General features: G+C 36.6%; 1 protein-coding gene across 3 annotated transcripts in view; it reads right to left on the bottom strand.

Moving 5' to 3' along the window:
• CADM2 (cell adhesion molecule 2) overlaps positions 1–26762 on the bottom strand; it is a 586546-nt gene that overhangs the window by 27186 nt on the left and 532598 nt on the right. For 2 of the 3 annotated variants that reach the window (XM_036384807.2, XM_036384813.2), the window contains one exon: positions 22649–22768. The exons of the other annotated variant lie outside the window; for it this stretch is intronic. In XM_036384807.2, the coding sequence (XP_036240700.1) occupies positions 22649–22768 (120 nt within the window). The remainder of the gene's footprint in view (positions 1–22648; positions 22769–26762) is intronic. 3 annotated transcript variants of the gene reach the window in all.

Raw genomic sequence — 26762 nt, 5'->3', positions numbered from 1 at the left:
AATTTTCTATACTATTAACATCTTAACACTTTTATGAGAACACAGAACAAAGCAGTGTATGTGAAACCTTGGAAGGTTTTCTTCTAAGCACTGCTTTTTCACAGAATTTATCTTCCAGTTATTAATAGGCAATCTGTAGAAGCCAAGATGCACAGTTAAATGTAAATCACATTGTCTAGTGTTGCTTAAATTTGTTCTTTGAAACATCTGCTTTTCAAGCTGTATTTACCTGTCTGCTGAGAGTCAGACAAATTACAGCAAGATTTTTTTGCCTGAAGAGATGTCTGTCATTTCACAGAACAGATGCAATGAAAAGAAGTTGACTTCCCTTTTTCTAAAATATGCTGGAGAAAAAAAATCCCAAAAAACCTTGCCCAAACAAAACAAATAGTTTAGTTTTCTTTCACATCCAAAAGGAACTACACCAGCCAACCCTTTAAACAAATACTATCATGACTGAGTCCCTCATCAGAGGCTTAGCACCGAACAGTTTAACATTGTGTTTGCTTCATGCTTGCTTTACTTTCAGTATCTAAGGATGCAGCCTTGTCCCATCTGACTCAATATACATTTCAACCTTTTAAATATTTAAAGCATCTTAAAACTACCACTAAGAGCTGTTGGCTGACAGAGATGGTTTTCCAAATCCAAACTACTTCTGGGACCTTCTTAGTGTGAAGTGCTCAAAGATGTGTTTCTTTGTATGGAGAATACAATCCCCATTCTGCAAAGCACTGAACAGGTATTTTTCTCATGCACATATTGATGTGATTGCCTGGCATGTCTATAAACACTGTGTCACTGAGAAGGCTTCTTGAACAAGATTTGTAATCTTTAATGGAAGTCTGTCTTGTTAGAGAACAAACTCCTGAATTGTCTCCAGCCTGGTGGCAAAGAACCACCTTGTGCTGGTAAATCCCCAGGTCTAAGCAGTAGAACTTCAGGAAAGATCATATTGATCATTTTAAATCACATATATTTTGGTATAACTCCTTCTTGTGGACGAGTGATTTTTAATTTTCTTTTAGAGACAAGCTTTGTAATCATCTATTCCAGAAATCCTTGTTGAAAATGCTGACACATAAAAGAAAATTTAAAAGAAATAATAATTTTTTAGTCCATAGACTAACTCAGAGAAACAAATAATGAGGGAAGCGACAGATAAAATCTCTCCTCTTAATTATCAGTTCCCAGAATCTGACTTCAAAATATTCCATCTCTTCATGTGCCAGCAGGATGGATAGGGTTACTGGAGTACTAAAAGAACTCCAGAGCATGCTCCTTTAAAGGAGCAACAGTGTGTAGGAGATCCATGGCACTACAAAAGTACACGTTCAGTGGGTTGCTTAAAGAGGAAAAAATGTTGTGAAGCACTCCAATACAACACTTTGAAATGTCTCATATGTGCCTTCTGAGGAAACACAAAAAATGGTGGCTGGGATTGCTTTTTTGTAACTGACAACAGCATTTGATATCAGATCTGGCTTTTTGAGGCAGGACCTGTGTGAAACAAGCAGCTGTGCATCAAAACCAAAATATTCCTCCAAGGAGCTACAAGAAAGGCCCAAGACATAAAAGGACTGATAATTATAACAGCACAAACATAATGAGCTCTGAGTGTAATTGATGGTGAGTTGAACTGTTCTTTCAAAGAAAAAAAACCAAAACAAACCATCAAACTATTTTCAACATGTTTAGGGAGAGTTGTTCTACTGCTAACATTTTAATAGTATTTTTACACCTATATTGCACGGGAACCTTTTATTCCAAGAACACCCTGAAAACTGGATGACTCATTTCAATGTTACAGCTTGTGAAACATTTTAAACAAACTTGAAAATCAATTATAACAAAAGAAATGTTACACTGGTTGTGCAAATTTTGGAAAAAGCAAAGTAATGTCTCCTTCCCAGTATTTTGTGCTTATTAACTTTTTTTTAAATACAAGAACAAAAAATATTTTATGAGATTTTAAAGAAACAGAAGAGACTGGAAAGACTATGAAAGGGGGAAAAAGAATCTTCCCTAAGAATGCAAACCTCTTTCTGTCCATTCTCCTTCACTCTAGTTCATAAAGATTGTTGAGTCACAGTGATGTAACCATGACTTTTGGTGTTTCCTACATGACAGAAAGTGCTAAAATTCAGCAGAAAGACTCACTGTACCTTTGTGGGTGACACCAGCCAGGACCAAAAAAAGTGCTGTGTACATTTGTTCTCTGTTTGGCAGAGGTAGGGAAAGGAAAGGCAGATTTTCAGAGGTTCCTTAGAATAATGAATTAAAATCAGCATGCCATTCTCTTAGTTATTGCTGTTGGTATTAGCAGCAGGAGTACCAGTTGTATTTAATGTATATAGCTCTCTTTACCATTTGGGAAAAATAGAATTAGTATTATAAACTGGCCTTCTGCTTGATTCCTCCAAATGCTGCCCCTTTGCCCACCATTTAAAATAAACTATGAGGGGTTCTTTAAATGGTGATAGGAAATAAAGTATTTATCTTTCCCTGGTTTTCACTACTGCCCCTTTCTATCCTTAATGCATTTAAAGTCAGAAGAATACCAACAAAGAATTAAATACAAGGAAGAACAGAGGCTCTGCTTTGGATTTGCTGTGTGTGCCCAAGTATTTAGTATTATCAGTGAGAGGGTGCTGAAACATGGAATGACATCCTCTCTGAGAAAAGTGAGGATGAGAATAGCTCCAATGGTCAAACTCAGGCCCTATTAGGCCAGCAGGAAACTTCAACCAGCAAAAACAGATTTCAAGGCAGAATACCAGTCAGTGCTCTAGCATGATTAGCAAAAAACAGGTGGGCAAACAATACATGGTTTTGGATGCTTTCCCTTTTTGCCTTCTCTTTTTTCCCCAATTAGCTGGTTGCTTTGCTATTGCTAAATTCCTTTTGTTTTCACAGAATTTAATTTTCTGTCCACTGAAGCAAAACTGAAGAAAAGAAGTGAGAAAATGATGGGGCAACTAGGCAGGTAAAATCCTTGTAAATCCTACTCCAAACTGCTTAATATTCTGAATCCCTACTTCAGGGAGATAAAAAACCCTGTTGGCATAGTCTGAGTTGCACTGATGTCTGAGTCGGAAGAGTTTACTGTAGATTTGGAAGCTTTGCTTCTGACAAAAAGGAAAGAAAAAGCAAGAAGTTAAGATTCTTCTGTTATTCTGGGGTTTTCTACAACACAAGCCCCAGTGATAAAGAGAAATATAAACAAACAGAAATTAGAAGCATTAGAAGTGGTCACAAACTGCTGAAGGTCTCCATTTAATTAGCATTCAAACTGATAGCAAACCATCTAGCTCATTTTGATTCATTATGAAACACTACTGGAGAAACAGAAAAATAACATAATTCCTAATGATTAAGATTGCCATTATGCTTATTTGTATAGGCATCAGACTCTTTTCAAGTTTCTGGGACCAAGCCAGGATTGCAATTTTTGCCTGAAGCAGGCAAGAGACTCTGCTGAAATGAAATGTTAACATCCCTCTTGCAAACCAAAGTGTGCCTTTGAGAATGTGTGCTCAGTTCAATTGCCTGAATACACACACAGGGGCAGAGCCTTCTCTGCATCACCCAGTGCAGGAGAAGTGCTGATAAATGTCTGCTGTATATCCTGTAACATACCTCAAGCACCCTGTGTATTAGTACAGCTGTAGCAGTGCATTAAGCTGAGATTTCACTTTTGATTTTTCCTTAGCACCAGGAGATACAATTGGGACACATTTAATGGATGGCCCCAGAATCAACTCAATAACTTCTTCACCCACTCACCCTAACTCCCCCAAACTGTCCAATCCTGAATATTCCCTTCATATATTCAATGTAACGTGCACAATTTTACACATGGAATATTTTATACATGGATTTACTAGGTTAGACTCACAGAGCTTGAGCCCTCAAAGCCACTGTTCTTTAACAGCCTTCAGTGATGTGTAGAAGCTAAGAGCCTGTTCAGGGAATGTAAAACGAAATAACTTGGATGAAAATGTCTCCACAGATCATGAACTTCTACCCATTGACACCTCTCTAGCTATTTCCTGTCATTTTTCTCTCACTCATAAATGGGTGAGCATTGACAAAAAACAAGAGTAAAAACCACACACTTTCACACTGTCATGGCTGAAAGTCAGTGTTCCTGATTCATGACTGGCTGTGCCTTCTCCTGCCTCTGTAGCAGAGGGAGAGGTGTGACTGACTAGGATGTGGATCCTCCTGGCAGCTGGAGTTCCACACCAGGCATTTCAGGAAATGCAGGGTCAGAAATGACATTCTGCTAAGAGGAAAGAACCACAGCAACATGACAGCTGGTCTCCAGCAGAGGTATCTGCAGGGCAGCATGGCTCTCCTTTCTCTGGCCAAAGAACCTAGGTACATCTTCATATGTGCTCCATGACCTTCCTGAACACAAAAAGCAGCTTGAATTTTATGTGTATCACCAGAGGAAAAAGACCACAAATGACACAGCATATTTTCCCAAAGAAAAACCAAAACCAACATCAGAACCCAAAGAAAACTCACAGTATCGTTTCTTTTAATCCACTATATAAAATTCTTATTTTTAAGGTTCCATTCATGTATTTTGTAACTTCTGAATACTGAAAAATGCAGGGGTTTTTGGCAGGAAAAACAATGCATATGTATAAATTATTCACAATGTACTTCATGACCTTATAAATCTTCCTCCATTGAGATCATATAAATCTTCCTTCATTGGTACTAGGCTTAAATTTAGATTTGTCTAATAGTCACCAACTTAATGTGATTCTGTAAAAACTGTGCCCATTTTTTTACCTGTGTTTGCTGTGTTAAATGAAGAGTGACTTACACAGCAGCATGTTTACATGGTTTGTACATTCAGGAGGATTTTAGCAGTAAATTATCCTGCTAGAAGATTTAGGTTAACTATGTTGGATTAAAGTAGAGGGTTGTAGCAGTTGTGATTTAATCATCTCGCAATATTCTGTATTTTTATCTGTGGTTATAAAATCTGAATTTGTACTACCCCTCTCTCTGCTTTATGTTCCTTATTCCTACCATTATTGTAACAGATGCTCTTTGGGTTTCCCCTATCACTTCTGTTAATTGTGGAGCCATTACTGCTATTACAACCTTGAGCCACCCAGACAGTATTTCTTTGCACACACCACCAGTGCAATTGCCAAATAGTTTGATAATCATTTTACCACTCAACTCACACAGTAGCTGGCCATAGAGAGAAATTGTTTTTTCCTTTATAGCAATAAGACTCACATTTGATGAACATTCTCATCAGATGGTATCTTTATTTTCCCTGATAAAGTGAATTATATTGTAAGATGAGTAAATGCCTTTTTCATCTGTAATTTTTATTTGCATTATTTGGAAGGAGGAAAATTCATAACTGGTTTTATGATTTTACAATGTCTTTGAAGCTGAGTGACTTGGCAATAAAGAGTCCAAATTAGTAATTCATTTTGTTAAGATGTGTTACATCACTATTATTGATGGCAATAATGGGGGGATTAAGCTGCACTCTCAAGCATCTCTGTCTCCTTCACAACCATTAGACTTTTATTTAGCTTACAAATGCAATCTTAAATTTAGGGGGGAAACTTGCAAATTCTGTAACAGCAAAAGAAAACATCCTTTATTCAAAAACATCCTGTAAGAAAGCAGAAAAGACTTTTATGACTACATGCATAATCAGTTGCCTGTGTACTTGTATGTTTTCAGGGTTGAGGCCTAATTAAAATACACCATGTTACCTTTGAGAAATTATTCTCCATGACAAAAAGTTCCAGCATTTGTTATTTTTCAGTCCTAGCCATGTTTTAGTCTTTAAATTTTACACAAGCAAATAAATGTAACTTTGTAAAAATAATCTTTCAAAATATTATAGACTACTTAAACAACCTAGCTTTACTGGTTTATAACAAAACAGCCTCCAATGGAGACTGCAACATTTTTTTCTTTTTACCAGACATTTAGGAGAGAAATTGTTTTAGTTTAGAGTTCCAAACAATATACTGAGAGCACATTTTCCAGGTAGTGCTAGAGCCAGAGTGGGCAGGGTGCCAAAAATGTTCACATGTTGTATGAAGATGTTTCTCTAGCATCTCTCTCTCACTTTGTCTCTCCCTGCTAAACCTCACTTTGCCAAAAAATGGTGGAAGCCTTTTAAAAAAATATCCTAAGCCAACAGAAATTTCTAAAGGGCAAGTTCATGAAAAAAAAGGGAGTACACAGTGGTCTTTAAAAATGCTGATGATTTGTGTAATGATCATTGCCTTGGTCTGACTTTTTAAGACCTGTATCAAATGGTTTTGACCTATGTTGGCTGTGGTTTGTGAACTCTGCTATGGATAGCAGCATATTTACATTGCCTGTACACCAAAGCTGCTTTAATAATATATTATACTCTTACAAGATTTATTTTAACTAGACTGGATGAATGAAGAGGTATATTATGGTTGGGATTTAGACATCTTGCAATTTTAAGTAGTTTTATCTGTGGTTAGAAAATTAGTAGATTTAAATTTATTTTAAAAAACATTGCAACAAAAATAGCCTTATAGTCTAGTTATATTAGTCAACTTCTGGAAAGGCACATTTTGATTTAACAATTTTATTGTTTCGAGTGGTAATTAAAGCTATGATTTCAGCTTATGTTTTTCATCATTTAAATGATGGCAAATAGGACATTTTAATTTTTTTTCCTGTGCAGACAAATCTGAGAAAATAGGAATGGCTGTACTAGATGGGAAAACACCATCATCTAGTCCAATTTAATTTACAACCAAATGAAAAATGGAATATTTAAAGTTGCCCTAGCTCACTTCACCCATTTTTAGACTCCAGAGTCTAGAAACTTTCTGCATTGGTGACTGTATTCACATCATTCACTTTTTTCATGTCATTTCTAATTTAATTTAACTGCTGCCACCTCTCTCTCCAGCTCTTCTCCAAGGTGAAGAGTGCTAGTGTGTTTAATCTCTCTTAGCACAGACACCATTTTCAAAGATCAGCCATCCTTCTCACTTTTTTTTTTTCCCTCCTCATTTCGATCACATTTCTTTTTTGGCTGCTGGATGAGCAGAACTCCACGCTGCATTTCCAAAGCACAGGTGTAGTATTTCCAAAGCATGGAAGGCACACCTGAAGGGGCACTCCTTAAGGTCCATCCCACATTTATGAAGTGACAAAGCAATGATTTCTGTTTGGGTTTCTGCTCCTCTCCTCCCTTGAAAATCATTATTTCTCTCCAGCAAAATGCAAGAATGCTGCAGGGTCAAGTGACAGTGACAATGACACTGTAGAGCTCTATCACTTGTTTCCTGGTAGTGGAATAATTAATACCACTTCAGGTGGCAAATGAAAGATTTTTGTGCTCTTCACAGTCCTGAAATATCTCAAGCCATTTTACAAGTGGCTTGTGAAAATAGCCCTACTGGGCAGGAGGGATTAGGGGGCATTTCCCCCTTTATTATGTGAAAGGAAAATATGCATAATCTCTCATAGATTTTTATACATACTCTGACACTGAAAATTATGAACCTTTCCAAATTTAATCATAAATTTTACATTAAGTGCAAGATGACCGTGCCTTTTTGCTAAATATTCCCACTACATAAAAAAAAAAAAATCTGTGGAATAGAAAATGGGAATGTTCAGCATATGAGTAAATAATTTTAATTTGTTTTAAATTTCTGTCTTAAAAATATAGTTGTACTACTGCTTTCTAGCAGCAGTAGTATTTAGCATTATCTACTATAGTACTGCAGATGTTCAGATATATATTTGGAAAATGAGTAAAAATTTGAAGTCAAATTACTTTTTCTTTCTTTGAAGCAGGTTCTGTGGACACTTCAGACAGAAATTGGGTCTTATCTTAATATTCACACCTTATCAAAGTTGTGAAGTGCTACATAAAATGAGCAAATAGAGTAAATGCTTGATAAGTACATAACAATATAAATGCTTTAAGCTTATCATGAAAATTATTTATCTATAATAACACAGACTGGGTGCCAAGAAAAAAGAACAAACCAAAACCCCTCATTTTTGTTCTACTTGTCTCAATATGCAATGAGTAAGTGGGGAAAAAAAAAAGAAATTAATGGAATATTTGGGCATGATTACACCATGGTGCCTTCTAGACAACCTTCCAAAAAAACTTTCTGAAGTTAAGTTCAAAGAATGGAGTTTATCCCTAATGTCAAACAGGGTCCTAATATCCCACAGACACACATGCATTTGAATTAAAAAACAGATGTAGCTTCCCTGATTTCCACAGGATTGCTGCTACAGCACAAAGTGGGTGGGTTTGCAGGATCAGGGCAGCATCTGCAGCCTGACTACTGCCCCTTGTCCAGAAGACAAGAAATCAGTTCATGGGAAGGCACCTAGAAAAGTGTTAATGTTAAGAATATTTTGCATTTCTATGAAGTCACAAACCAATTCAACTAATATGTAATCCTAATCTATGTTGAATGTCATGTAAAGCTGACAAAAAGTTCCTAAATTTTAGTACAGGCCAGACAAAATGTAAAGTTCAGGCTGAGTAACACTCTGCTGGACTGCAGGTGCCATTCTTTGCCATGCTCTTGCCCTGCTATGTATGTAAGGGGTGCTGCCAATGCAGCACAGCTCTGCTGCTGATACATCATTTTCCTTTTGATTGCTGAAAGAAAAGCTGGGGAATGCAGTCAGGATTAGCTCACATTCCAACAACAGTGAGTGGGCATCACGTGTTTTTCTGGGACTTAGCACCTTACAGTCTCAAAACCCCATTTTCCAGTCCTATATCATTTCATCTTTAGGTTTTTATCTGTATTTTTCTTTCACTACAATACAGGCAAATGCAAAAATAATAATTAATGCTAATGAAATATCAGCAGATAAAACTGAGATCTTAAGATATAACATGTTGATGGAAAGAATAAATTTATTGACATGGGCCAATCAATTACAAAAAAAAAAATAAAGAAAAGGTGCTTTTTTGGCAGAAAAAGTGTTCGTTCCATTTGGAAAATTCCATTTACTCCATTTGCTAATAAATAACTAATCCACAGTAATTTTTGACCTAGATCTGATGTCTGAAGTTAAGCTTTAGTTGACGTTCAGGGCTAATGAAGCCAATTCTTGGAACTCTCAACTGACCAAGACTGAGATTATTTGACTGCCATTTTCCCTTTTCCCTTTTCCAGCAGCCATCCTTTTAACATACTTTTAATATTGCAATATGGCTAAAATAACTGCCCTTTTCCAACACTGGTCTTTTGAACACACTACAAAAGACCCTCTTCTAACCCTCATAAAGAGAATTAAAATAGCTTTTTCAAGCATTAAAAAGCCATTTATTGAAGAGATCCAGCAACAGATGGGGAAACGTATGACTGTAACCCTTCTAAACGTTTGTGTGCCTTTTAAAAAATTACATTATTCCATAGCTTGAACCCTTTGATTATAATTTATTTGGAAGGGAAGATGACCTAAATTTTCACGTGTGATATTAAATGTAAAGCTTAGATCTTTCCAGGAACCCCTCTCAACTGGAGGTTTGTGAGTTCCAGTGCAACCTTAGGCATCTGCTGTGGCTGCCATGATATAAATGCTAGGGATGAATAGAATACAATGGAACAAAATAGCACAGAACAGAAAAGCCATGGTGAAAGGGACCCACAGTGATCATCCAGCCCAACTGCCTGATTGCTTCAGGCCTAACTCTCAAAAATCTTGATTGATGGCATTGTCCAAAGCCTCCTAAACACTGACAGGGATAGGGCATCTACTGTCTCTCTCTCCAGGAAGGCTGTTTCAGCGCTTGGCCACTCTCTTGGTAAAGAAATGTTTCCTAATGCCCGCTCAGAATCTCTGCTGGTGGCAGCTCTGAACCATTCCTGGCACTGGATGCCAAGGAAGAGATCGCCACTTCCCTCTCCACTTTCCCTCCTCAGGATCAGCCTCTTTTTCTCCAGACTAGACAAGCCCAGAGTTCAATTAAATGGATTAATGCCAATTCTGACTCTGAATGAAGAAGGAAATTGAAATATGGCATATCCACAGTATTACCCTGAGTACATTCCTTTTTAAAATTAGTTATCAATAGTAAAAGTGAGATAAATAAAAAGTGAATGATAAAACGAAAAAGTGTGAGAGAGAATTATGAGGATGAAATGGGCAACAATAGGGAATTTGATGTTACAATGCACAGAAGAAGCCACTAATTTTCTTTTATCCAGCTTTGTTTTTCCTATTGCCTTCCTCAACCATCTTGGCCAATGACAGACCCATTGAATTCTAGACACTTGTGACCTTAAATACTCATTAAGAGTTTACCCTGGATTCTTTACTAAAGTTTGTGAAAGCATGAAGAATCAGCAGCATCATTCTGAAGCCAACAAAAGACAGAGAAAGGTTTAAGACATGTCCAATCCTACAAAACGTAAATCAGATGACCCCAAAAGGAATGAAGACTGTTTTATATGATCTCTGTTTAAATGCTAGGTGTTATGTTTAATTTCATTTACATTTAGAGACAAAACTGTAATATAGGATTGTGTTTGAATACTGAATTAAACGCAAATACTGCCATGTATCAACCAACTAGAGATTAAAAGAATTCTTTACAAAATGGTTGAATATGGTAGGATTTTGAAAACTGTTTTGTCTAGAAACCAGGACAGTTACTAATAGGTTTAGAAGCCTATAAAAAAAGGCAACACATTGCCAACAGTAAAAAAACAATTTTAAAAAAACTCTTTGAATGGATTCGAGCAGCATTAACTTCCAAAGCCTTTGAATCTGCTCCTTATGTTCTGTCTTCCAAATGTAGCGTAACAGTTCATCACTTTTTTAATAAAAAACACACATTTGAAAATGTGTTTTAGACTGACCCATGTGTTGTTCATATTATGAGCATTGTTTTTCTGTTATTATGTACAAGTGCATGCGGGCATTGCCTATATAAAAAATGAAACCAAAAAAAACAGAAGAAAAAGTCTCCTGCCCTTGAACTTTCCTGATGTTCTTAATTTCTCCATAACACTGCAAATGTAGCAGGAGCAAGATGTTTCAGACTGCATACAAGCCATCTATTTTATTAGAGAGTTGAAGGCAAGCCCACACTACTGTGAATTTCTGTTGTGTATGAATTATTCCTCTGAATGCTTATTTGGTTGAGTAGAATTATGCAGAAATCCTATAGTCTACTCACATTTCTTAATAAATATAAAGAAGCACATTCTGCATGGGAAAACAAGACTGAAATCTCTGAGTGCCATAGTAGTAATTTGAAGTAAATTTTCCACAGAAATTATTTGGTAAGAATTAGTGAATACTACTCAAAAGCCCCAGAAAGTAAAAAGGTGAAAATTTTCATCAGACAAAAACAATTAACACGTTCCCCACAGTCATGCTATAATACAGGGACTTACACACTAAAAACAACAAAAAATCCCATAGGGACTGGGAATACATAAAACCACTCACAGATTACTTGGCACAAGGTCCTGTGGTGGAGGAGAGCCAACCTGAATGCAATATAAGTCTAATTTCTTCTTAGCGCTACTAACTCCAGAAATATTGGGAACAGATGCCTCTGAAATGAGCTGGAGGGGGTAGGGCTCTGGAATTAGGCAACCCTTAAAAACTTAAATGACCCAGGGCTGCTATTGTTTTCAAAACCACACAGTTTACCCCAAAACCCCACAACAACAGTCTGACATATGGATGTCCACAGACACAATAGCAACTCAGCATTCACACTAACAAAACTGCATTGTAGGTGATAAATGAGTTCAGGATTGGTGGCAGTAATTGTGCCAAAGAATCTCAAAATGTGCCCAATATTTGCAATTCAGCCCAGTAACAGAGTGGATTCCTGCACTGGATGCAGTAATTGATTGAAACTCAAAGCTAAATATCAGAAATGTTCCTCTGCACAGAATACTGCATCAAAAAAAAAAAAAAAAGCTTTACATATTCATTTTCTGCAATATTCCCATTGTATAACAAATTAATATAGTTTTAAAAGCCAGCTTCTGTAAAGTATGTCCAGGGACCTGGTCCAAAGTCAATGCTAAAAGTCCATTACAGCACTTTGAATTCATTAAAATGAAACTTGTCTCTTCTCTGTTGGGTGCTGAATGCACTTCATGACCTGATGTGTCTACAGCAGAGACTTGTTAGCCACAAGAAAAGAAGCATACAAAAGAAATAAAATGTCTTCCTCAAATTGTCAATCTGGGGGATTTTTCTATCTTTTCTTTTTTACCCCTTTTTTTGATGTATTCCCAAAAAGATTTATATTCTGGCCTTTGTTGTCTGGGATCCTCGTCTCTTACCCTTTATGCCAGAAAAGGAAATTGTACATTAAGGTAAATTGCTACTCCTGATACTTCTTTCCCTTGACTGATGGTTTTCTATTACAGGCTTACAGGCTTGCAAGAATTCAGACTGGAAAGAAACCCAAGCATCTTGATTGAAAAGATTTGATACATTCTTTTCAAATTCATGCTATCTAAATCACAGCAGGATGACTTGTAATCAAAGTTTTTCAAAAAGAACATAAATTTGGGGAAAAGGAAAAGGCCATTCAGCCCATTGCAAGTCATCCTGGTTAACACAGTTCTTCCAGAATAGTATCTCCCTTCTTCTTTAATGACCCCAGTGCCTCCAATTCCAAACTTGGCTCAGTAGGCTATTGAAAAATTGTATTTCTTTTTGAGTGAAAAGTACTTCCTTGTGTTGGTTCTGAATTTCATTTTTTTCAGTCAGTTCCAGTTCTGCTTCCCTGTTCGGTCTTTTATAGTCAGCCAAACAGTGAGTCAAGTGTTACTGAATAAGGTTTTCCACCCTGTATTTCTCAGAGTAGATGAGTTTGTAATTCTCTCTTTTTCTCAATTTTGCTGCTACAAAAATGAACTCAGCTGTGATTACGAGACCGTGGACTTCAAACCAGACTTCTCTTCCACTCCTTTCCTTTAAAGGTGTGTTTGAAGCTAATCTTTTAAAACACTGGCATTTAATTTTTGTTCACCTGTTTGCCTTTGTTGACTGCTGACACACACACACACACGCCAGTCCCTCCAAGCACTGTGGCACCCCCTTTTCTCCACAGTGCACTCACTGAATCTGACACAGAAAAGACATCTCAAATGACTAACACAGAAAAAAAAAAAACAACAAACCAGGCGTGTGATGTGATTCAGCAACTTATTTCAATGCTCTGAAAAATGCTAAAAAAAAAAAAAAAAATTACCTTAAGAATACCCTTTTTTGTATTCACAGTCTGAATACCTTCACATGCAAAAATTAATAGGTCGGGTTAAATAATCTCCAAAGTCACTCTCTGTAGATTTTGCTTTTATTTTTCTTTTGTTCTGGGAATGCTATAGCTTCAAGTTTCACCAAGGTCATCTTTCATCCAAAAAACTTAATATAATTAGAATCAATTCTACATTTTGTGAGGCTCACATTGGAAGTTATTAACTGTGTTTCAAGTGGAGTGTCAGAGAAACGAAGGGCAGAGAGAGTAATCTTTTCAGCTTCAAAGGCAGAGTTGATGACTTTAGTTCACTGGTTAGTGAGAAAGACGTGCATTTTTTATTAAAGGTGTTAGCAATACATTTGAAACTATAGGCATTTTTCTCTCTTTTTTCTTTCCTTTCCTCATTTCTAGAACTTGGCACCACTTCAGTCTTTTTTTTAACATCCTACATGGCACTGGAACAGTGGCTTTAGATGTCCTTGTTGTTAGCTATAACAATATTTAGTTGTATACTTTTGCTTGTAACAGTGAAGCACTTCATCAATACCCTGACAGCACAGAACTTGCCAAAATCTGCCTTTCCCAGTAATAAATATAAAAAAAAATCAGTTTTTGTGGGTAGTTCCTTTAAAATACCATAAACATCTCTCTAAATAAAGTAAAACTAAGCTTTGTGATCCCATATATATACAGGAACAGTGAAGGACATTCAACAGCAACCATTTGCTTAATCCTTCTGCCTGCTGTAAGAAATCCAATATATTGCCCTTAAAACTCAACATTAAAGGTGTGCTTGACAACATCTTTAAAACAAACCAAATCAAAATCTTAATAAGATCCTAAAGATCATAGATTCAGTTCTTTCAAATGAAATTCAAGAATCAATTTCAAAGCATATTTGCAAAGCCTTCTTTACAAAAAATATTTGCTTTTGAGAAGAAAATGCATATGGAATGTGAAACCTTCAAGAGTCAGTCTGTGGTTGTTAACCTCAAAGACACTGAAGTGAGAAGCAAGGCTCAAGTTTGCAACAGTGAGGATAACTAAGTGCTGAAGAGAAACACCAAGGGGAATCTGTTTCCTTAGGTCCTAAATTAAGTCTACATATGTCCTGGTGCATGCTCTTTAATAAAATAAAGGTTTCTGTGTCTCATAAATCTATGAGACAGTCAACTATACAAGAATTTACTGACCCAGGAGGTCCCTCTGGAGTGAGCAGATCACAGATTATATTTGTGAATAACACACTAAAACTACATACAGTCCCACTGAAAATTAATGAGCTTATCTATATGTAAGGTTTTACTCGGAAGAAAGGAAAGTACAGCCTATTTTTCTGTGGAGGAAATCTTTGGATGTCTGCAAGCCATTGTCAAGCTTATGGGGCAGCACTGACAATACACTAAAAATTGCCTGTCTCTCTTTGGACTGGAAAACCCAGATACATCCACTTCAGAGCTACATGCAAGTGAGATGGGATAAACTCATTTAACCAAACTGCTTGTAGAGATGTAAATACTAGGTCACCTAAATCTCTTGAAATCAGTAGAATTCTGGCTTTTAAAGCAAGAGGTACAAAAGCCTACTTTTTAAAAGGTTATTATTTTGAAAATCATATTTTAAGCCTGAAGAGAGCAGGAAGTTAGTATGAATAATATAGTTTTCATATCTTTTTTACACACAAATGTTGAAAATCACTAACCTGAGGTCAGCACCCAACTAGAGGTCAGATGAAAATGGTCAGTGGGACATCAGTACATGCTGACTCTGGTGTAGCACTTTACACAGAGCTGGTGACACTCATGACTTCAGTCCTTCTTCCCAGGGACTTTTTTTGGAAATGCCTGTGCTTCCCTCCTAGCTGCACGTAGGGGGCTGAGCAGAAGGAGAGCTAACACCTTACAGCCCGTGGCACCTGAGGTGAGGTCTGAGGCTGAACTCAGAGCAAAGGATGCTCTTGGTAGGCAGTAAAAACGCTTCCAGCAGAAGGGACTCTTAATTTGGAGAACCTCTGGCACTACCAGTTTACAATAGAGACTGTCAGACTGCATGATTCATAGACAAAAAAGAAAAAAAAAAGCAAAAAAAACTCCTAGTGTGATCAGAGCTTAGGCTGGGAATGTTTGAATTCCTGACGCATTGCTGAAGCCTCTCTGGAGCTCAGCTGTATAATGGAATCTTTATCAGACCATCAACCAATTGTGATACTTATCTGCACAGCCTTGCATTTTGGGTTAAGTGATAATCCATCAAGGCTGGAAATCATTGTGTACTTTTTAAGTTGCCTACTTCATTACTGCAAGCTGACAGCTGGATGGATTTGTTAGCACTAGAAATATTTGTCCCAGACACAAAGAGCAGATTCCTAATATATGATATTATGATATTTTCTTTCATGTATTCAGCATGCCTGTAGCTTAATCTATGTCTCATTTATGATATTCATTTACTTGGCAAACTATTCAGATCATGAAATCTATCTTTATTTGTTCCAGAAAGCAACAGCCTCATTTCATGAATAATATGACCAAATAATGTGTAATAATGACGACAGTCTTCATCTTACTTCATAATGGCTGTTAAGCAGAGAAAATTGCCGTGTTATAAATGGCACAGGTCTCTGCTTTAGTTTGTAAAGGTAAAAATTGCAAAGCACAAATACTTTTCGTGGCAATGGAGGTAATTAGCCTCGTGTGGGTCATGTTGCCAGAATTTTTTTTGGTGGTTAGACTGCATGAGTGATGAATGTACATGTTGCCTTGAGGATTACTTTTGGATTGATATTACAACTATACAACATCTTTAAAAAGTATCTGAGAACTGGAAATTCCACACAGAAGCATTTGGGTTTGATTTGGGTCTGCTTACAACAGACATCAGGGTGTTTCTGTTTCCGTTTTTCGGCATGTAGTGATAATGCAGTTTTATATTTCGTTTCACACTGCATGAAAAATTTCCTCCTTCCATAACCACATTCTGCTGCTACTTACTGCCCTGTTACCTCTGAGACACAGGAAGATATCTCATGTGCATGCACCAATACCTCAAATTCCTAGCCTTAAATTTAAAAAAAAAGGCTATTTTCATATTATGTTTGTAGAACCTCTTGCTTGGAGCTGGCATGGTTTTGGTCTGTGATCACTATGCATGTAAACACATAATGTTTGCCATTATTCTAATTCTATGGGGACATAGAAATCCGTAGGAATCCTGCCAATAAAGTATGAAACTGCTTGAGAATATTTGTTTGGTTTTAGTTTTTTATAATTTTGTTTTTTTGTTTTGTGTTGTTTTTTGGAGGAGGAATGTGGAAGGGAGGGGTTTAACGCTTCTTTTTTTTTTCCCAGATTATAAGAAGGCTTTCCTGGCTCTGTATCTATCAGACCTGAAAACCAAAGAGCTCTTTGAGTTAGAACAGATGCTACAAGCTCCTCTGTTGATCTTAAATCTGTGAGCTTTGAGAATTCACAGCACTAATTGCACCACTAAGCCTGACTAGTGGAATGAAACCCTAATTAAATGGTGCTTCAGAAAAGGAACAAATACTGTGCAACCCCTAAAACAGGCACCGTGGATGACTAAGCCTCATAAAAATATTATTGTAGAACTTAAGAAACTCCAAGTCCTGTTCACAATAGGTATATTTTGATATAAAAATATCCAACAGTTTGGTCTACTAGCTGGTTACAAATGCCAGGGAAGATTATCCAGCCATTACTCAGCGGTAGCTTGTGGATGTTTCTCCTGGGTAACAGCTCTGACCAAGACAGCCCTGCTCAGAGATTTTGAAAAAGAGGGCTGGAAAATAAGTTTGAGATCTCATCATGGTCTAACATATGTTTATCTGATTTTTTAACACACCATCTATACAGCTGAGGAACAAGTAAATTGTAAAAATAATAGTAGTGAAAGAAATCAGTATAAAATCAAGAGATGGCAGTTCTTGAAAGATGGATGATGAAGACTTGAATGTCTAATGGAAAAAAAATCTAAGACATTGTTGGTTTGAATCTCAAATTGTTCATCCTTCAGACAAATCTAGACCTTGGGTAAGCCACTAGGAGACTAGAGCAAAAGTAGGGAGAAAGAAGAAATAAAACCTAGAAAGTTCTACTTTTCCTACACCGTTTGAATAAACCCAGCCACAAATTAGGTTTTATGTTACTGCTACAGCTATAAAATAGTATATAAATGAACTGGCTTTTAGCTGGCTGTCATAGGAAACTGCTTTTAACGTTAGACAAGGATCATTCTTATTATCAGAGTTGAATGCAAGTAAGCATGTACAACTGATTTAAAGTATAAGTCTACCCTTATCTCCTTTGCCCCTCACATATTCTATAGCTTTTCCTTGCTTTGTTGTTTCTCTCTTTGTTAATATCTCAGCCTGCTCAGTTATATTAATCAGATTATGAGAAAGAAAAATAAAATCACAAGGAAAGAACTAGTAATATTTAGCATTTTTTGATAGGAAAAAGTATGAGGACTACAAGTACTGTTCAAGTAGTTTCTGCATTTAAGTTGCCTATAATGACACAGTTATTCTATTAGGATTGGGTTTAGTTTTTTTTTAATAGAGACTTTAAGGTAAAACTTGGGGAAAAAAAGAAAGTAACATAATTTTTTAGCTAGGATGGTTGTCATTTACACTATTAAGTAGTAAGATTTACACTTAAAGTCACAATAGTTTTCAAAATGAATGCATCCTCAAACCCCTCCTTATGCCACTGTAAACTCCTAAGTTTAGCTTCACAGATTTCCTTTAAGAAATCTTTATTTTATACCAAAGCTAAACCAAATAAAAGCAAAGTGGATTATAGTAAGGCAGAGATTTCACTGCTATATAAATGTGTGCATCTTTTGGCTTTGTGGTCACCTTGACAAATAAACTCTTGATCTCCCCAGTGCAGCTGCCTGGGAGCAGCATCGCGTCTGTGCTGCACACAACAACTTCTGGAGATGTTTTCAGGCGTTGCTATATAAAGCTTTGAACATTCTGGTACAGTCACCATCCAAGTGAGTCAGCTGAGCCTGAGTCACTCTGATACGTGCCATCAAACTGAAAGGATCTGTCTTTTGAGATTGGGTTTGACATTCTTAAATTTCCACCTGTTTGGGTGCTGGTGATGGAGGTGAGGTTTCAGTCTTCAGCAATAAGTAAAAATAAGCAAGTTTTATAACCTCTTTGACTTTTTTTGTTCCTTGATAGAAATAGGATTTAAACAAAACAGAACAAAAAAAAAATGCTCTGTTTGTGTGTGTGTGTGTGTGTGATTAACATAATGACAGCCCATGGGAAGGTTTTATGTACATTTGTGCGCACAGGCTCTTTTCCCTCTGTGAATACAGAAACACAGAACTGTTCTGACTTGAGGTGGCTTCTCCTAGACTGTTAATCACACCCCCTCTCCCCCTACAGGACTTGGAAAGATTGGCACAGCACCACTTAAATTAACTTTACACTAACAAAGATTTTCTCCAATGCAAGCATCCCTTGTTTCACTGTTGGGGCAAATCCACAATCCTCTTGTGCCTCTTCCCAATCATAAAAGGGAAAAAATTGCATGGATCCATGCACAGCTTTCACAAATAACATTACATAAATTTCATAGAAAGACTGATGTACCTACTCATACAGTGTATAATCATTCCTTCAGTATTCCTCCAGATTTGTTTCTTCTCCTCATACATTTTATTCTCATTTTGTTGTACATTCCTCATCATGGTTATTAGGCTTTAAGATACCCTTGACAAATATATAAAGGGCAATATTCCTCACTGGCATCAAATTATGTTTAGGATTTTTTGACTTAGTAGGTAATGTACCAGTAAAAGAATAATTAATTCCTGAAGGACTGTGCACAAAAACAAGCATACATTTTCTGAGAAAGCGAAAAGTTTAACTAAACAGAAAGTTTATGAATTATCATGCTGTCATCCAACTGGATCAGTAGCCTTTTTCATGTTGTTTACTAAATGCCAGGCAAATCAGGGCAGCAATGAATCACATGGTTCCAGAATTAACTGATGACTTTTGGAGAATTTTCTTTCCCATGAATTAAGGCTTTTGTTAAAGAGGAGGTACAATAATCAGAATGCAAAATGCCTTGGATTCACAGGTTCCATTGGCTTTTTACATCCTGTATATTATACCTGTAGACATTTCATGTGACTGGATGTGAAGCAATACATACTCAAAGTGGACTATGTAAAAGTCATGAAGAAAAGAGGAATGTCTTGTAAAACTTACCTGAGGAGATTCTTAAGTATTAAGTGCTAATTTCATAACAAAATTAGTCAAATCTGTCTAGAAAGTTTATTATGCCAGCTATGGGAGACCCAGTTCAAAGATATTACCAAATAGCATACACTACTACGGTCTGTGGAAAACGTGTTTCCTTAAGACATGATCCAACAAAGCAAGACAAAGAAAAAACAAAAAAGTTTTGATGTTTGAGAATTCATGGATCATTTCTCAACTTAATATACTCTTTCATGTCAAAAATCTTATTGTAATACAGCTGTATTAGGTGTCAAAGGAAAATATGTTTATGTGGTACTTTTTGCTCAGCTAGCAACAGAGAATACTGAAAAACCTGATCTTCTCTGCAATGGCTCTTATGTCACTTGTACCTCTGTGGGGTGGGGTGGACATTGGAGATGAGGTTCAGTCTTGTATTTCAGGATGGCAGAACTCCACAACAGGCACTGAAAATCTGTGAAGATTATTTGTTTACAGGTCCAAGATAGATAGGGGATGAGGAGACCCAAGGCGATGCACCTTGTCCAATTCCCTCTGCCATGAGAATAAAGCACTTTGAAAGAAAGTCAGGATGAAGGAAATAAAACTTAAATAGCTGAATATCTGAAGTCACTGTCTCCCATGCATATACAGTGTCTCTGCTAAATGTCTTTGCCACTAATATAGGGAATCATTTTCCCTACTGAACTTAGAAAATAGCTCTTCATCAGTCATATTGACTTCTGCTTTGAAAGCAAAACGAAACAAGGTGGTGCCTTCAGCTTCTTTGCAGAGCATATCTATAAGTTTGCTGTCCTTTTTCTTTGATCTGTCTCTCTCTGTGCTCATTTTTCTCTGTGACATCCCCTGCTACCCCCCTTAGAAACAGCACTCCAGTTGTCTTCCACTGTTGGCTAAAACACCAATTACTTTGGCCTTGTCCTCATTATTCATGATTAATTTCTTTATTTTTTATTCATCTAGTGTATTTCTAAACACTTTTGTTTTATTAAATTTCTCACAACTTGCTCATTTAATTTTGCACCCAGTTTCATATCTGTTTTCATGTTTCTTCCACATGATTGGCTTATAGTAACCTTGTTTTTTGTGTTTTAGTGAGGTTTGATGTCTTAGACTGTCAAAAAACCTAATTTTATTAGTTTATTTTAGACTTTATATTTTATATATTATTTTATACTACATGTATAGTAGTATAAAATAATATATGAAATATAACTATATAATATAAAATTATACTACATGTATAGTAGAAAAAAATAATATATAAAATATTTTCTCTCTGCTTTGGGATATCATTTTCCTTTTAATACAAGATTCTGAGGAAATGTACTTCCCACACTCATTTGTCCCTTTGATTATCTCCCCAACAGACTCTATCTACCACTTCCTTGAGATTGAAGTGGTCTCATCTTTTCAGCTATTTTGCTGCATTCACTTCTTTCTTTCTGGGAAAAGTGAGTGCTCATGTTTCAGCAATTGATCACCAAATTTCCTTTCTTTTACTTGCTATTAAAGCAGCATCTTTGTAAGTGTAGCATCAAATTGCATGCATTCTCCCATGAGTTAGAGCTGAAACTTAGAAGAGAATTCCCCCGTTTCAGACTGTTCTATTGATGCTGGACACACAAATAGTGAAAATGAACACTCCACAGGAAAGAAAATGAGGCCCTAAACCACAGTTAGGATATGAGACAATGCATTAAAAACATCAGTACAATCATAACAATGACATAGTTATGACCACATAACAAGCAGAAGAAAACAATTCATGAAGGGCAGCAAACTTCAGCACAGCCCACCAAGAGCATCGTCCTTCCAGGATGTGAGCACTCAGAAAGTTGGAAGCTTCTGTGCTTTACACAAACCACCCTTTTATAAAGACAAAGAAATTCCTGTCATTCTGATCCTTTTCAGGAAATGTTCCTCCTGCAACCTCTTAGACCCTAGGTTGTTTTCCATGGTCTAGCTTTCTCTTTCTGAAGGAAAAGGACAACCACAACACTTCCTCTCTCTCCATTAAAAAAACCAGCAATTTCACATTAAAAGAAATATTAAAGATTAGAAAATGTAGTTTTAGGTCTGATGTCAGTTACCACATGAAGGTCACATTATTAAAATATCTGTGCCCTGTGGAGGAATAATTTAGGTGATTTGATACTACAACAATTTTTATTCTTGCTAGTTAGGCAGGCCACTACAACTGACTAATAACAACACATCCAGAAAGAAAAGATGTCACAGCTGTCTTAACTTTCCTGGCCTAACTGCACCTCATCATGTCAATACTTGCAGTCTGGTAAAATAATATAATTTCCTCTCTTCTTGTGCAACGAAAGCTTTCAAGAGACCACACAGGAACCTTCTGCCATTTCATTTACCACAAGAGATTTGTAGCTACCCAGAAGATGATAATCTGCAAAACCTTCTGCACACATCTTCCCTATTTAACAGTTATCTGATCAGCCACTGAATAAAAGAGTAAAATAACCTTTATATTTTGCTTATAAAGAAATGAAGCATTACTAGAAACATATGAAAAGCTGTAACAGAAAAAAACCCAACAGATGGGGGTCAGGGAGGGGAGAGAGAACTTTTAGCTCATTAACTCTAGTGAGATAACAACACCCCTAAATAAGGAATGCCTTAAACTGTAAAGGGCTAACAAGGGTGAAACATCACAGTGCCTCTTTATTATCAAGCAAGATTTCATCAACAGAAATTCCAGTGCTGAGACACCTAGCCTGTTTTAAATGGTAGCACCCAAAATAACCAGCCTTAAAAAGGTCACGTTTATTTAAAAATAGCTTGCTTGCATTTTACATTAAAGTTAATTTACTAACCTTAAAAAATTAAATGCAAATGTATACAAATAATTTAAGCATCCTGTCAAAGTTCACATACACACTGCTAGAGCAATGGCAACATTCGAGATCATATGAAATCTTTCTTAAGCCACCTATCTATCACCCTTTGGATTACTCTGTTAAATACGTACTCAGCTGAACACTTGCACCCTCTCTTCAGCAATTTCCATCCTTGTTAAAAAAAAAAAATCAAAACCAAAGCTCTAATTTCCTCTTTATCATGTGCTTCCCAGGCCATAACAAAGAAGGATACTGTACCTCTGATGCTGGTGGCTGTTGCCGATGTGGTTGTGCTGGCTGTTAAGGCTACATTGGTTGTGACTGTTGCAGTGGTAAGGGAGGGGATGACAGTAGTGGGAAGCAAAGTGTTGAAAACATCTGGTGAGTGGAAAAAAAAATATAAAATAAAATCATATCATGCAAACAAAGGAGAACCATAACAGTGGTGTAATTTGTAAATACAAGTATGTTGAAAATGACTAAATTAAAACATGATTAACATAAATTATTACAGGTACAACGGGGTACCTTTAAATTCTTGACATTTATCACTCTCAATTTTTATAGTCAATCTTTAAGTACACAGAATTTAAAACTCTGTTAAAATGACCACATTTCCACAGAAGGAGAGAGTGACAGTTTAAGTGACAAGAATCCATTTCTTCACTGAGCCATTTTTAAATGTCTCACATAGTAGAAACCATATGCAGATGAAACATGCTGTGTCAGAGTGGGAGATGAAAAAAAAACAACACCATCATGCTAAAATAAACACACACATGTTAACGAGAAATGGCTGTATGTTAAAACACCCACTTTCAGACAGACTCAATGAAGGGAAAAAGGGGAGAAAATTCTACTAACTATAAGAGCTGCTTTTTCCGGATTGCTTTTCTTCTTCCCACACATTTGCTTAAGACACAGTTGTCTGCTAAGATCCAGAGCAGAGCATATTTCAAAATCTTTACCCTAATTTGCAGGCACAGTCATCTTTCAGTCATCTTAATGCTTACAATTTATTGTTAGTACACATCGGTATTTTTCTAAAACACCTTCAAACTAAAAATCAGAAATCATAATAATATTACTGATAAAAAAGCATGCATGCAAGTCAGAAAAAATTCATACAAAAAATGATGACAGCATCCTATAAAACCCTTCAGGTTTTACTCAAGCAAGTGCAGGACTGCCAGAATTAGGAGCATGACTGCTTCTCTGCAGAGGAAGCAACACCACCTGAGGCAGAACGCTCCAGAACAGATCAGATCATAACCAGATGTACACATAGAAAATACTTTGATTACATTGCCAAAAGCAATAAAGACCAATAGTACTTTGCCTATAAGGTGATTGCAGGTTTTAAAGAACAAAGAACAAAAGCTCTGAAGAGAAGTAGAGAAAAGCACTTCTGAGAAGACAAAAGCATCTGACATTTTTTCAGATTATTTATATGGCAGGTTTGAAAGGGAAGGACTCTTTTCGCAGCAGTTGATGGTGAGTAACCCATTCCATACTGATTTCACTGAAAATATTTCTGAAGGGTGCTATTCAGTGCAATAAAAGAGCAAAAGTATGACCCACAATCTGTCTTTCCTTGCTTTGGAAAGAAATGCAATTGGTCCCTGAGTACCATCAATTCAGACTGAAATCAATGGAAGCTGAAGTAGCTAGCTTTTCAGTATTGGGCCCTACGAACACACTTCAGACACAGAATCCTTGAGTTCAGCATTGCTTAATTACTCTCTTAAGGCTTCAAAGTAGCATGCTTACCTTATTTCCATGCTGGATGACAGATCATTTTCCAAATTTAAAACTCTCCTTGCTAGTTATTCTGTAAGTCACCTACTATTTGCTGTATTCCTCTAGTTTTGATAAAAAAATATCACTATGCTCACTGGACTCCATACCTGTGTGATGCTCTACTTCTGAAGCCATCAGAAAACAAAGATCCATCTTTCATCTCTACACTGATTTTTAATCTAATGTACACTGATATTTAATCTAATTCCCAGTATAAAATATTCTCAAGACAGAAAAATTAGAACAGGCTTTTTAAAACCCTCACAGTTGTAGCCATATTAATCACCAGGAATAATGATAATATTACCTGGAGTGTGAGTACCACAATAATGAAATAGAACTGAGTATAACAAGCATTAGAAATAAATTAACATGTTAAAAAGATACATGTCACATGTACTGATCTATGCAATTTCTTCTCATAAAGGGAAACTCCTTCCCTGGTAGGTATCTGTTAAAAATTAAATCAAAGAGAAAAAACTCCACCTACTTCATAAGGAGAGCAAAACCTTGCTTATTAGGAAAGCTGTATACATCATTCTTGTACGTAAAACTAATTAGTGTGACTCATGGTTCCATTCATTATTTTTCTAAAATACCAATTACTTAAGACTGCAATGACAAGTTATGGTTTTATGACAGAGCTATCCAATCTGCAAGCATGCTGTTTACCTATTTTACCAAATAATAGCTTTACATGAATCACTGGTTAACTTAGAACTTTCTGGTTTCTCTTGAGATTAAAGCATTTCAAACAAGATTTCTTATTTTAAATGAAACGCTACCTAGGAAGCATTCTAGCTAACATGAACTAGGATATGTCAGTGTTTTTATACAGATGTGATCTCATCAGATTAAGAATAATGAAAACTTGTGCAGCTATTAGTTTCCTGATGAAAGTCATGAACTCTAATGCCAAACATCAAAATGGAAGCCTGGCAGAAGCCTCAAAGAAAATATGTTTTCTCAAAAGGGATGCAAAAAGAAGGATTTTTTTTTTTGCCAACAAGCATTTGGTTTTTTTGTAGAGTGAGGTGAATTTCACTGTGCAAACTACTGCAGTCTGTCTGCTTTGCTCACAGCAATACCAGGACTTGCTCCTAAAGACCCAGCACAAGAGAGAAACCAGGAATCAGCAGCCTGAGGAGCATCACATTGCCCAGGCAATGCAATTTAAGTCTGTTCAGGGCTCTAGAAAGGTTTGGTTTGTACCAGTTTACATTCAAGGCTCTGCCCATTGGAATACTCCATTAACAACAGGAGAGTCTGCAACAGGAATGTGCAAAGTAACCAAATAACTCAGAGCTCTCCAGACAACACTTTTTGGAAAGCCTGGATCGTATCTCATCCTTAAGCCCTACTCTGGACAGCACTGATCCAAGCATTCTGAAATGATCCCCATGTTGAAAAGACCTGTGTGTAAGGCACCTGCTGAGTCTGACAGAACGACTCCGATCAGTTCTTCCAAGATTTATGGATTCTTGTGAAAACTTTGTCTTTGCCTTGAAAAGGCTTTTGCATAAGAGAATACAGAATATGCGGTTCAAGAAATAAACCAGAAGCAATGTCCAGTGTTCCTCAGTCTCTCATCTTGCATTGCAGGTGTAGGAAGTAAATGGGTTTGGGAGTTCCCAAAAGTACACAGACTATGGATAAAAAAAAATTGATACTTTATAGCATGGGCTTCTGTTTAAGCCATAAGGATCACTGTGATTCATAGAGGGTCTGCTGCTCCATTTCATGCCAGAAGAGAGAATTACAATTTGACCTGATTTTAGTCCTGCAGGACTTTGGGTATTTTTTTTTTTTTTGAATGCAAGGCAAACCTATCTTATTTCACTTGCAAGGCACACGTTGTCACCCAGAGCTCCCTGCTGGCAGCTACTCAGAACATGCTATCATAGGGACAATGTAGATTTATCCTCTTGAGCTTTCTTGTCAGGGAGGATCTTAGCAGAATGGATTTGCAGATTTCTGCCCAAGAAATCTGTGCTGGAGTGAAACTAATTTCTACTTCCTTGTCTTGCAATTTCTGAATCTAGTTGTACACAATGTTCAGCCGAAAATGAATTTTTCTTTATGCCTCTCATGCCACTAAATACCAAGGATCATTATGACCAAGAGACCTTGCAGAGCGGAACTTTTTAATTCAAGTAGCCATACCCAAATCACGGTGCCAGATTGCTATTTCAATAATACTAAGGTATTAATCCTTAGCCTCCTGTGAAGCAGAAAATAGCTATATTTTGCAGATGGGGAGCCAAAGTAGATAGAAAAGCCATGCTCAGGAGATCTAGAAGTCAAGCAATAATTGTCTCCATTAATTTTGAAACCTCACTTCTAAACTGGATGTTTGTTGACAGACAGATATTCAGTCAAAAATCCAATAATGTAATTAAGTTGGTATTAACTTCATCATCTTGCTAGCTCTGAAATGCAAACAACTCATGGAGAACTAATTGTTTCCATAAAAGCTGTTGGAAATAGAAAAGGGGTTGACCTTCATGCCAAGAGACTCCCATGGACTCTTTGTCACTTCTGTTCCACTGGTTAAACAGGTGAGGCTTGAACT

The sequence above is a fragment of the Molothrus ater genome, chromosome 2 (genome assembly GCF_012460135.2).
Source record: "Molothrus ater isolate BHLD 08-10-18 breed brown headed cowbird chromosome 2, BPBGC_Mater_1.1, whole genome shotgun sequence".
Taxonomy (NCBI): Eukaryota; Metazoa; Chordata; class Aves; order Passeriformes; family Icteridae; genus Molothrus; species Molothrus ater.
Note: the sequence above shows the minus strand (reverse complement) of the source record. Positions and strands in the feature narration are given on the sequence as shown.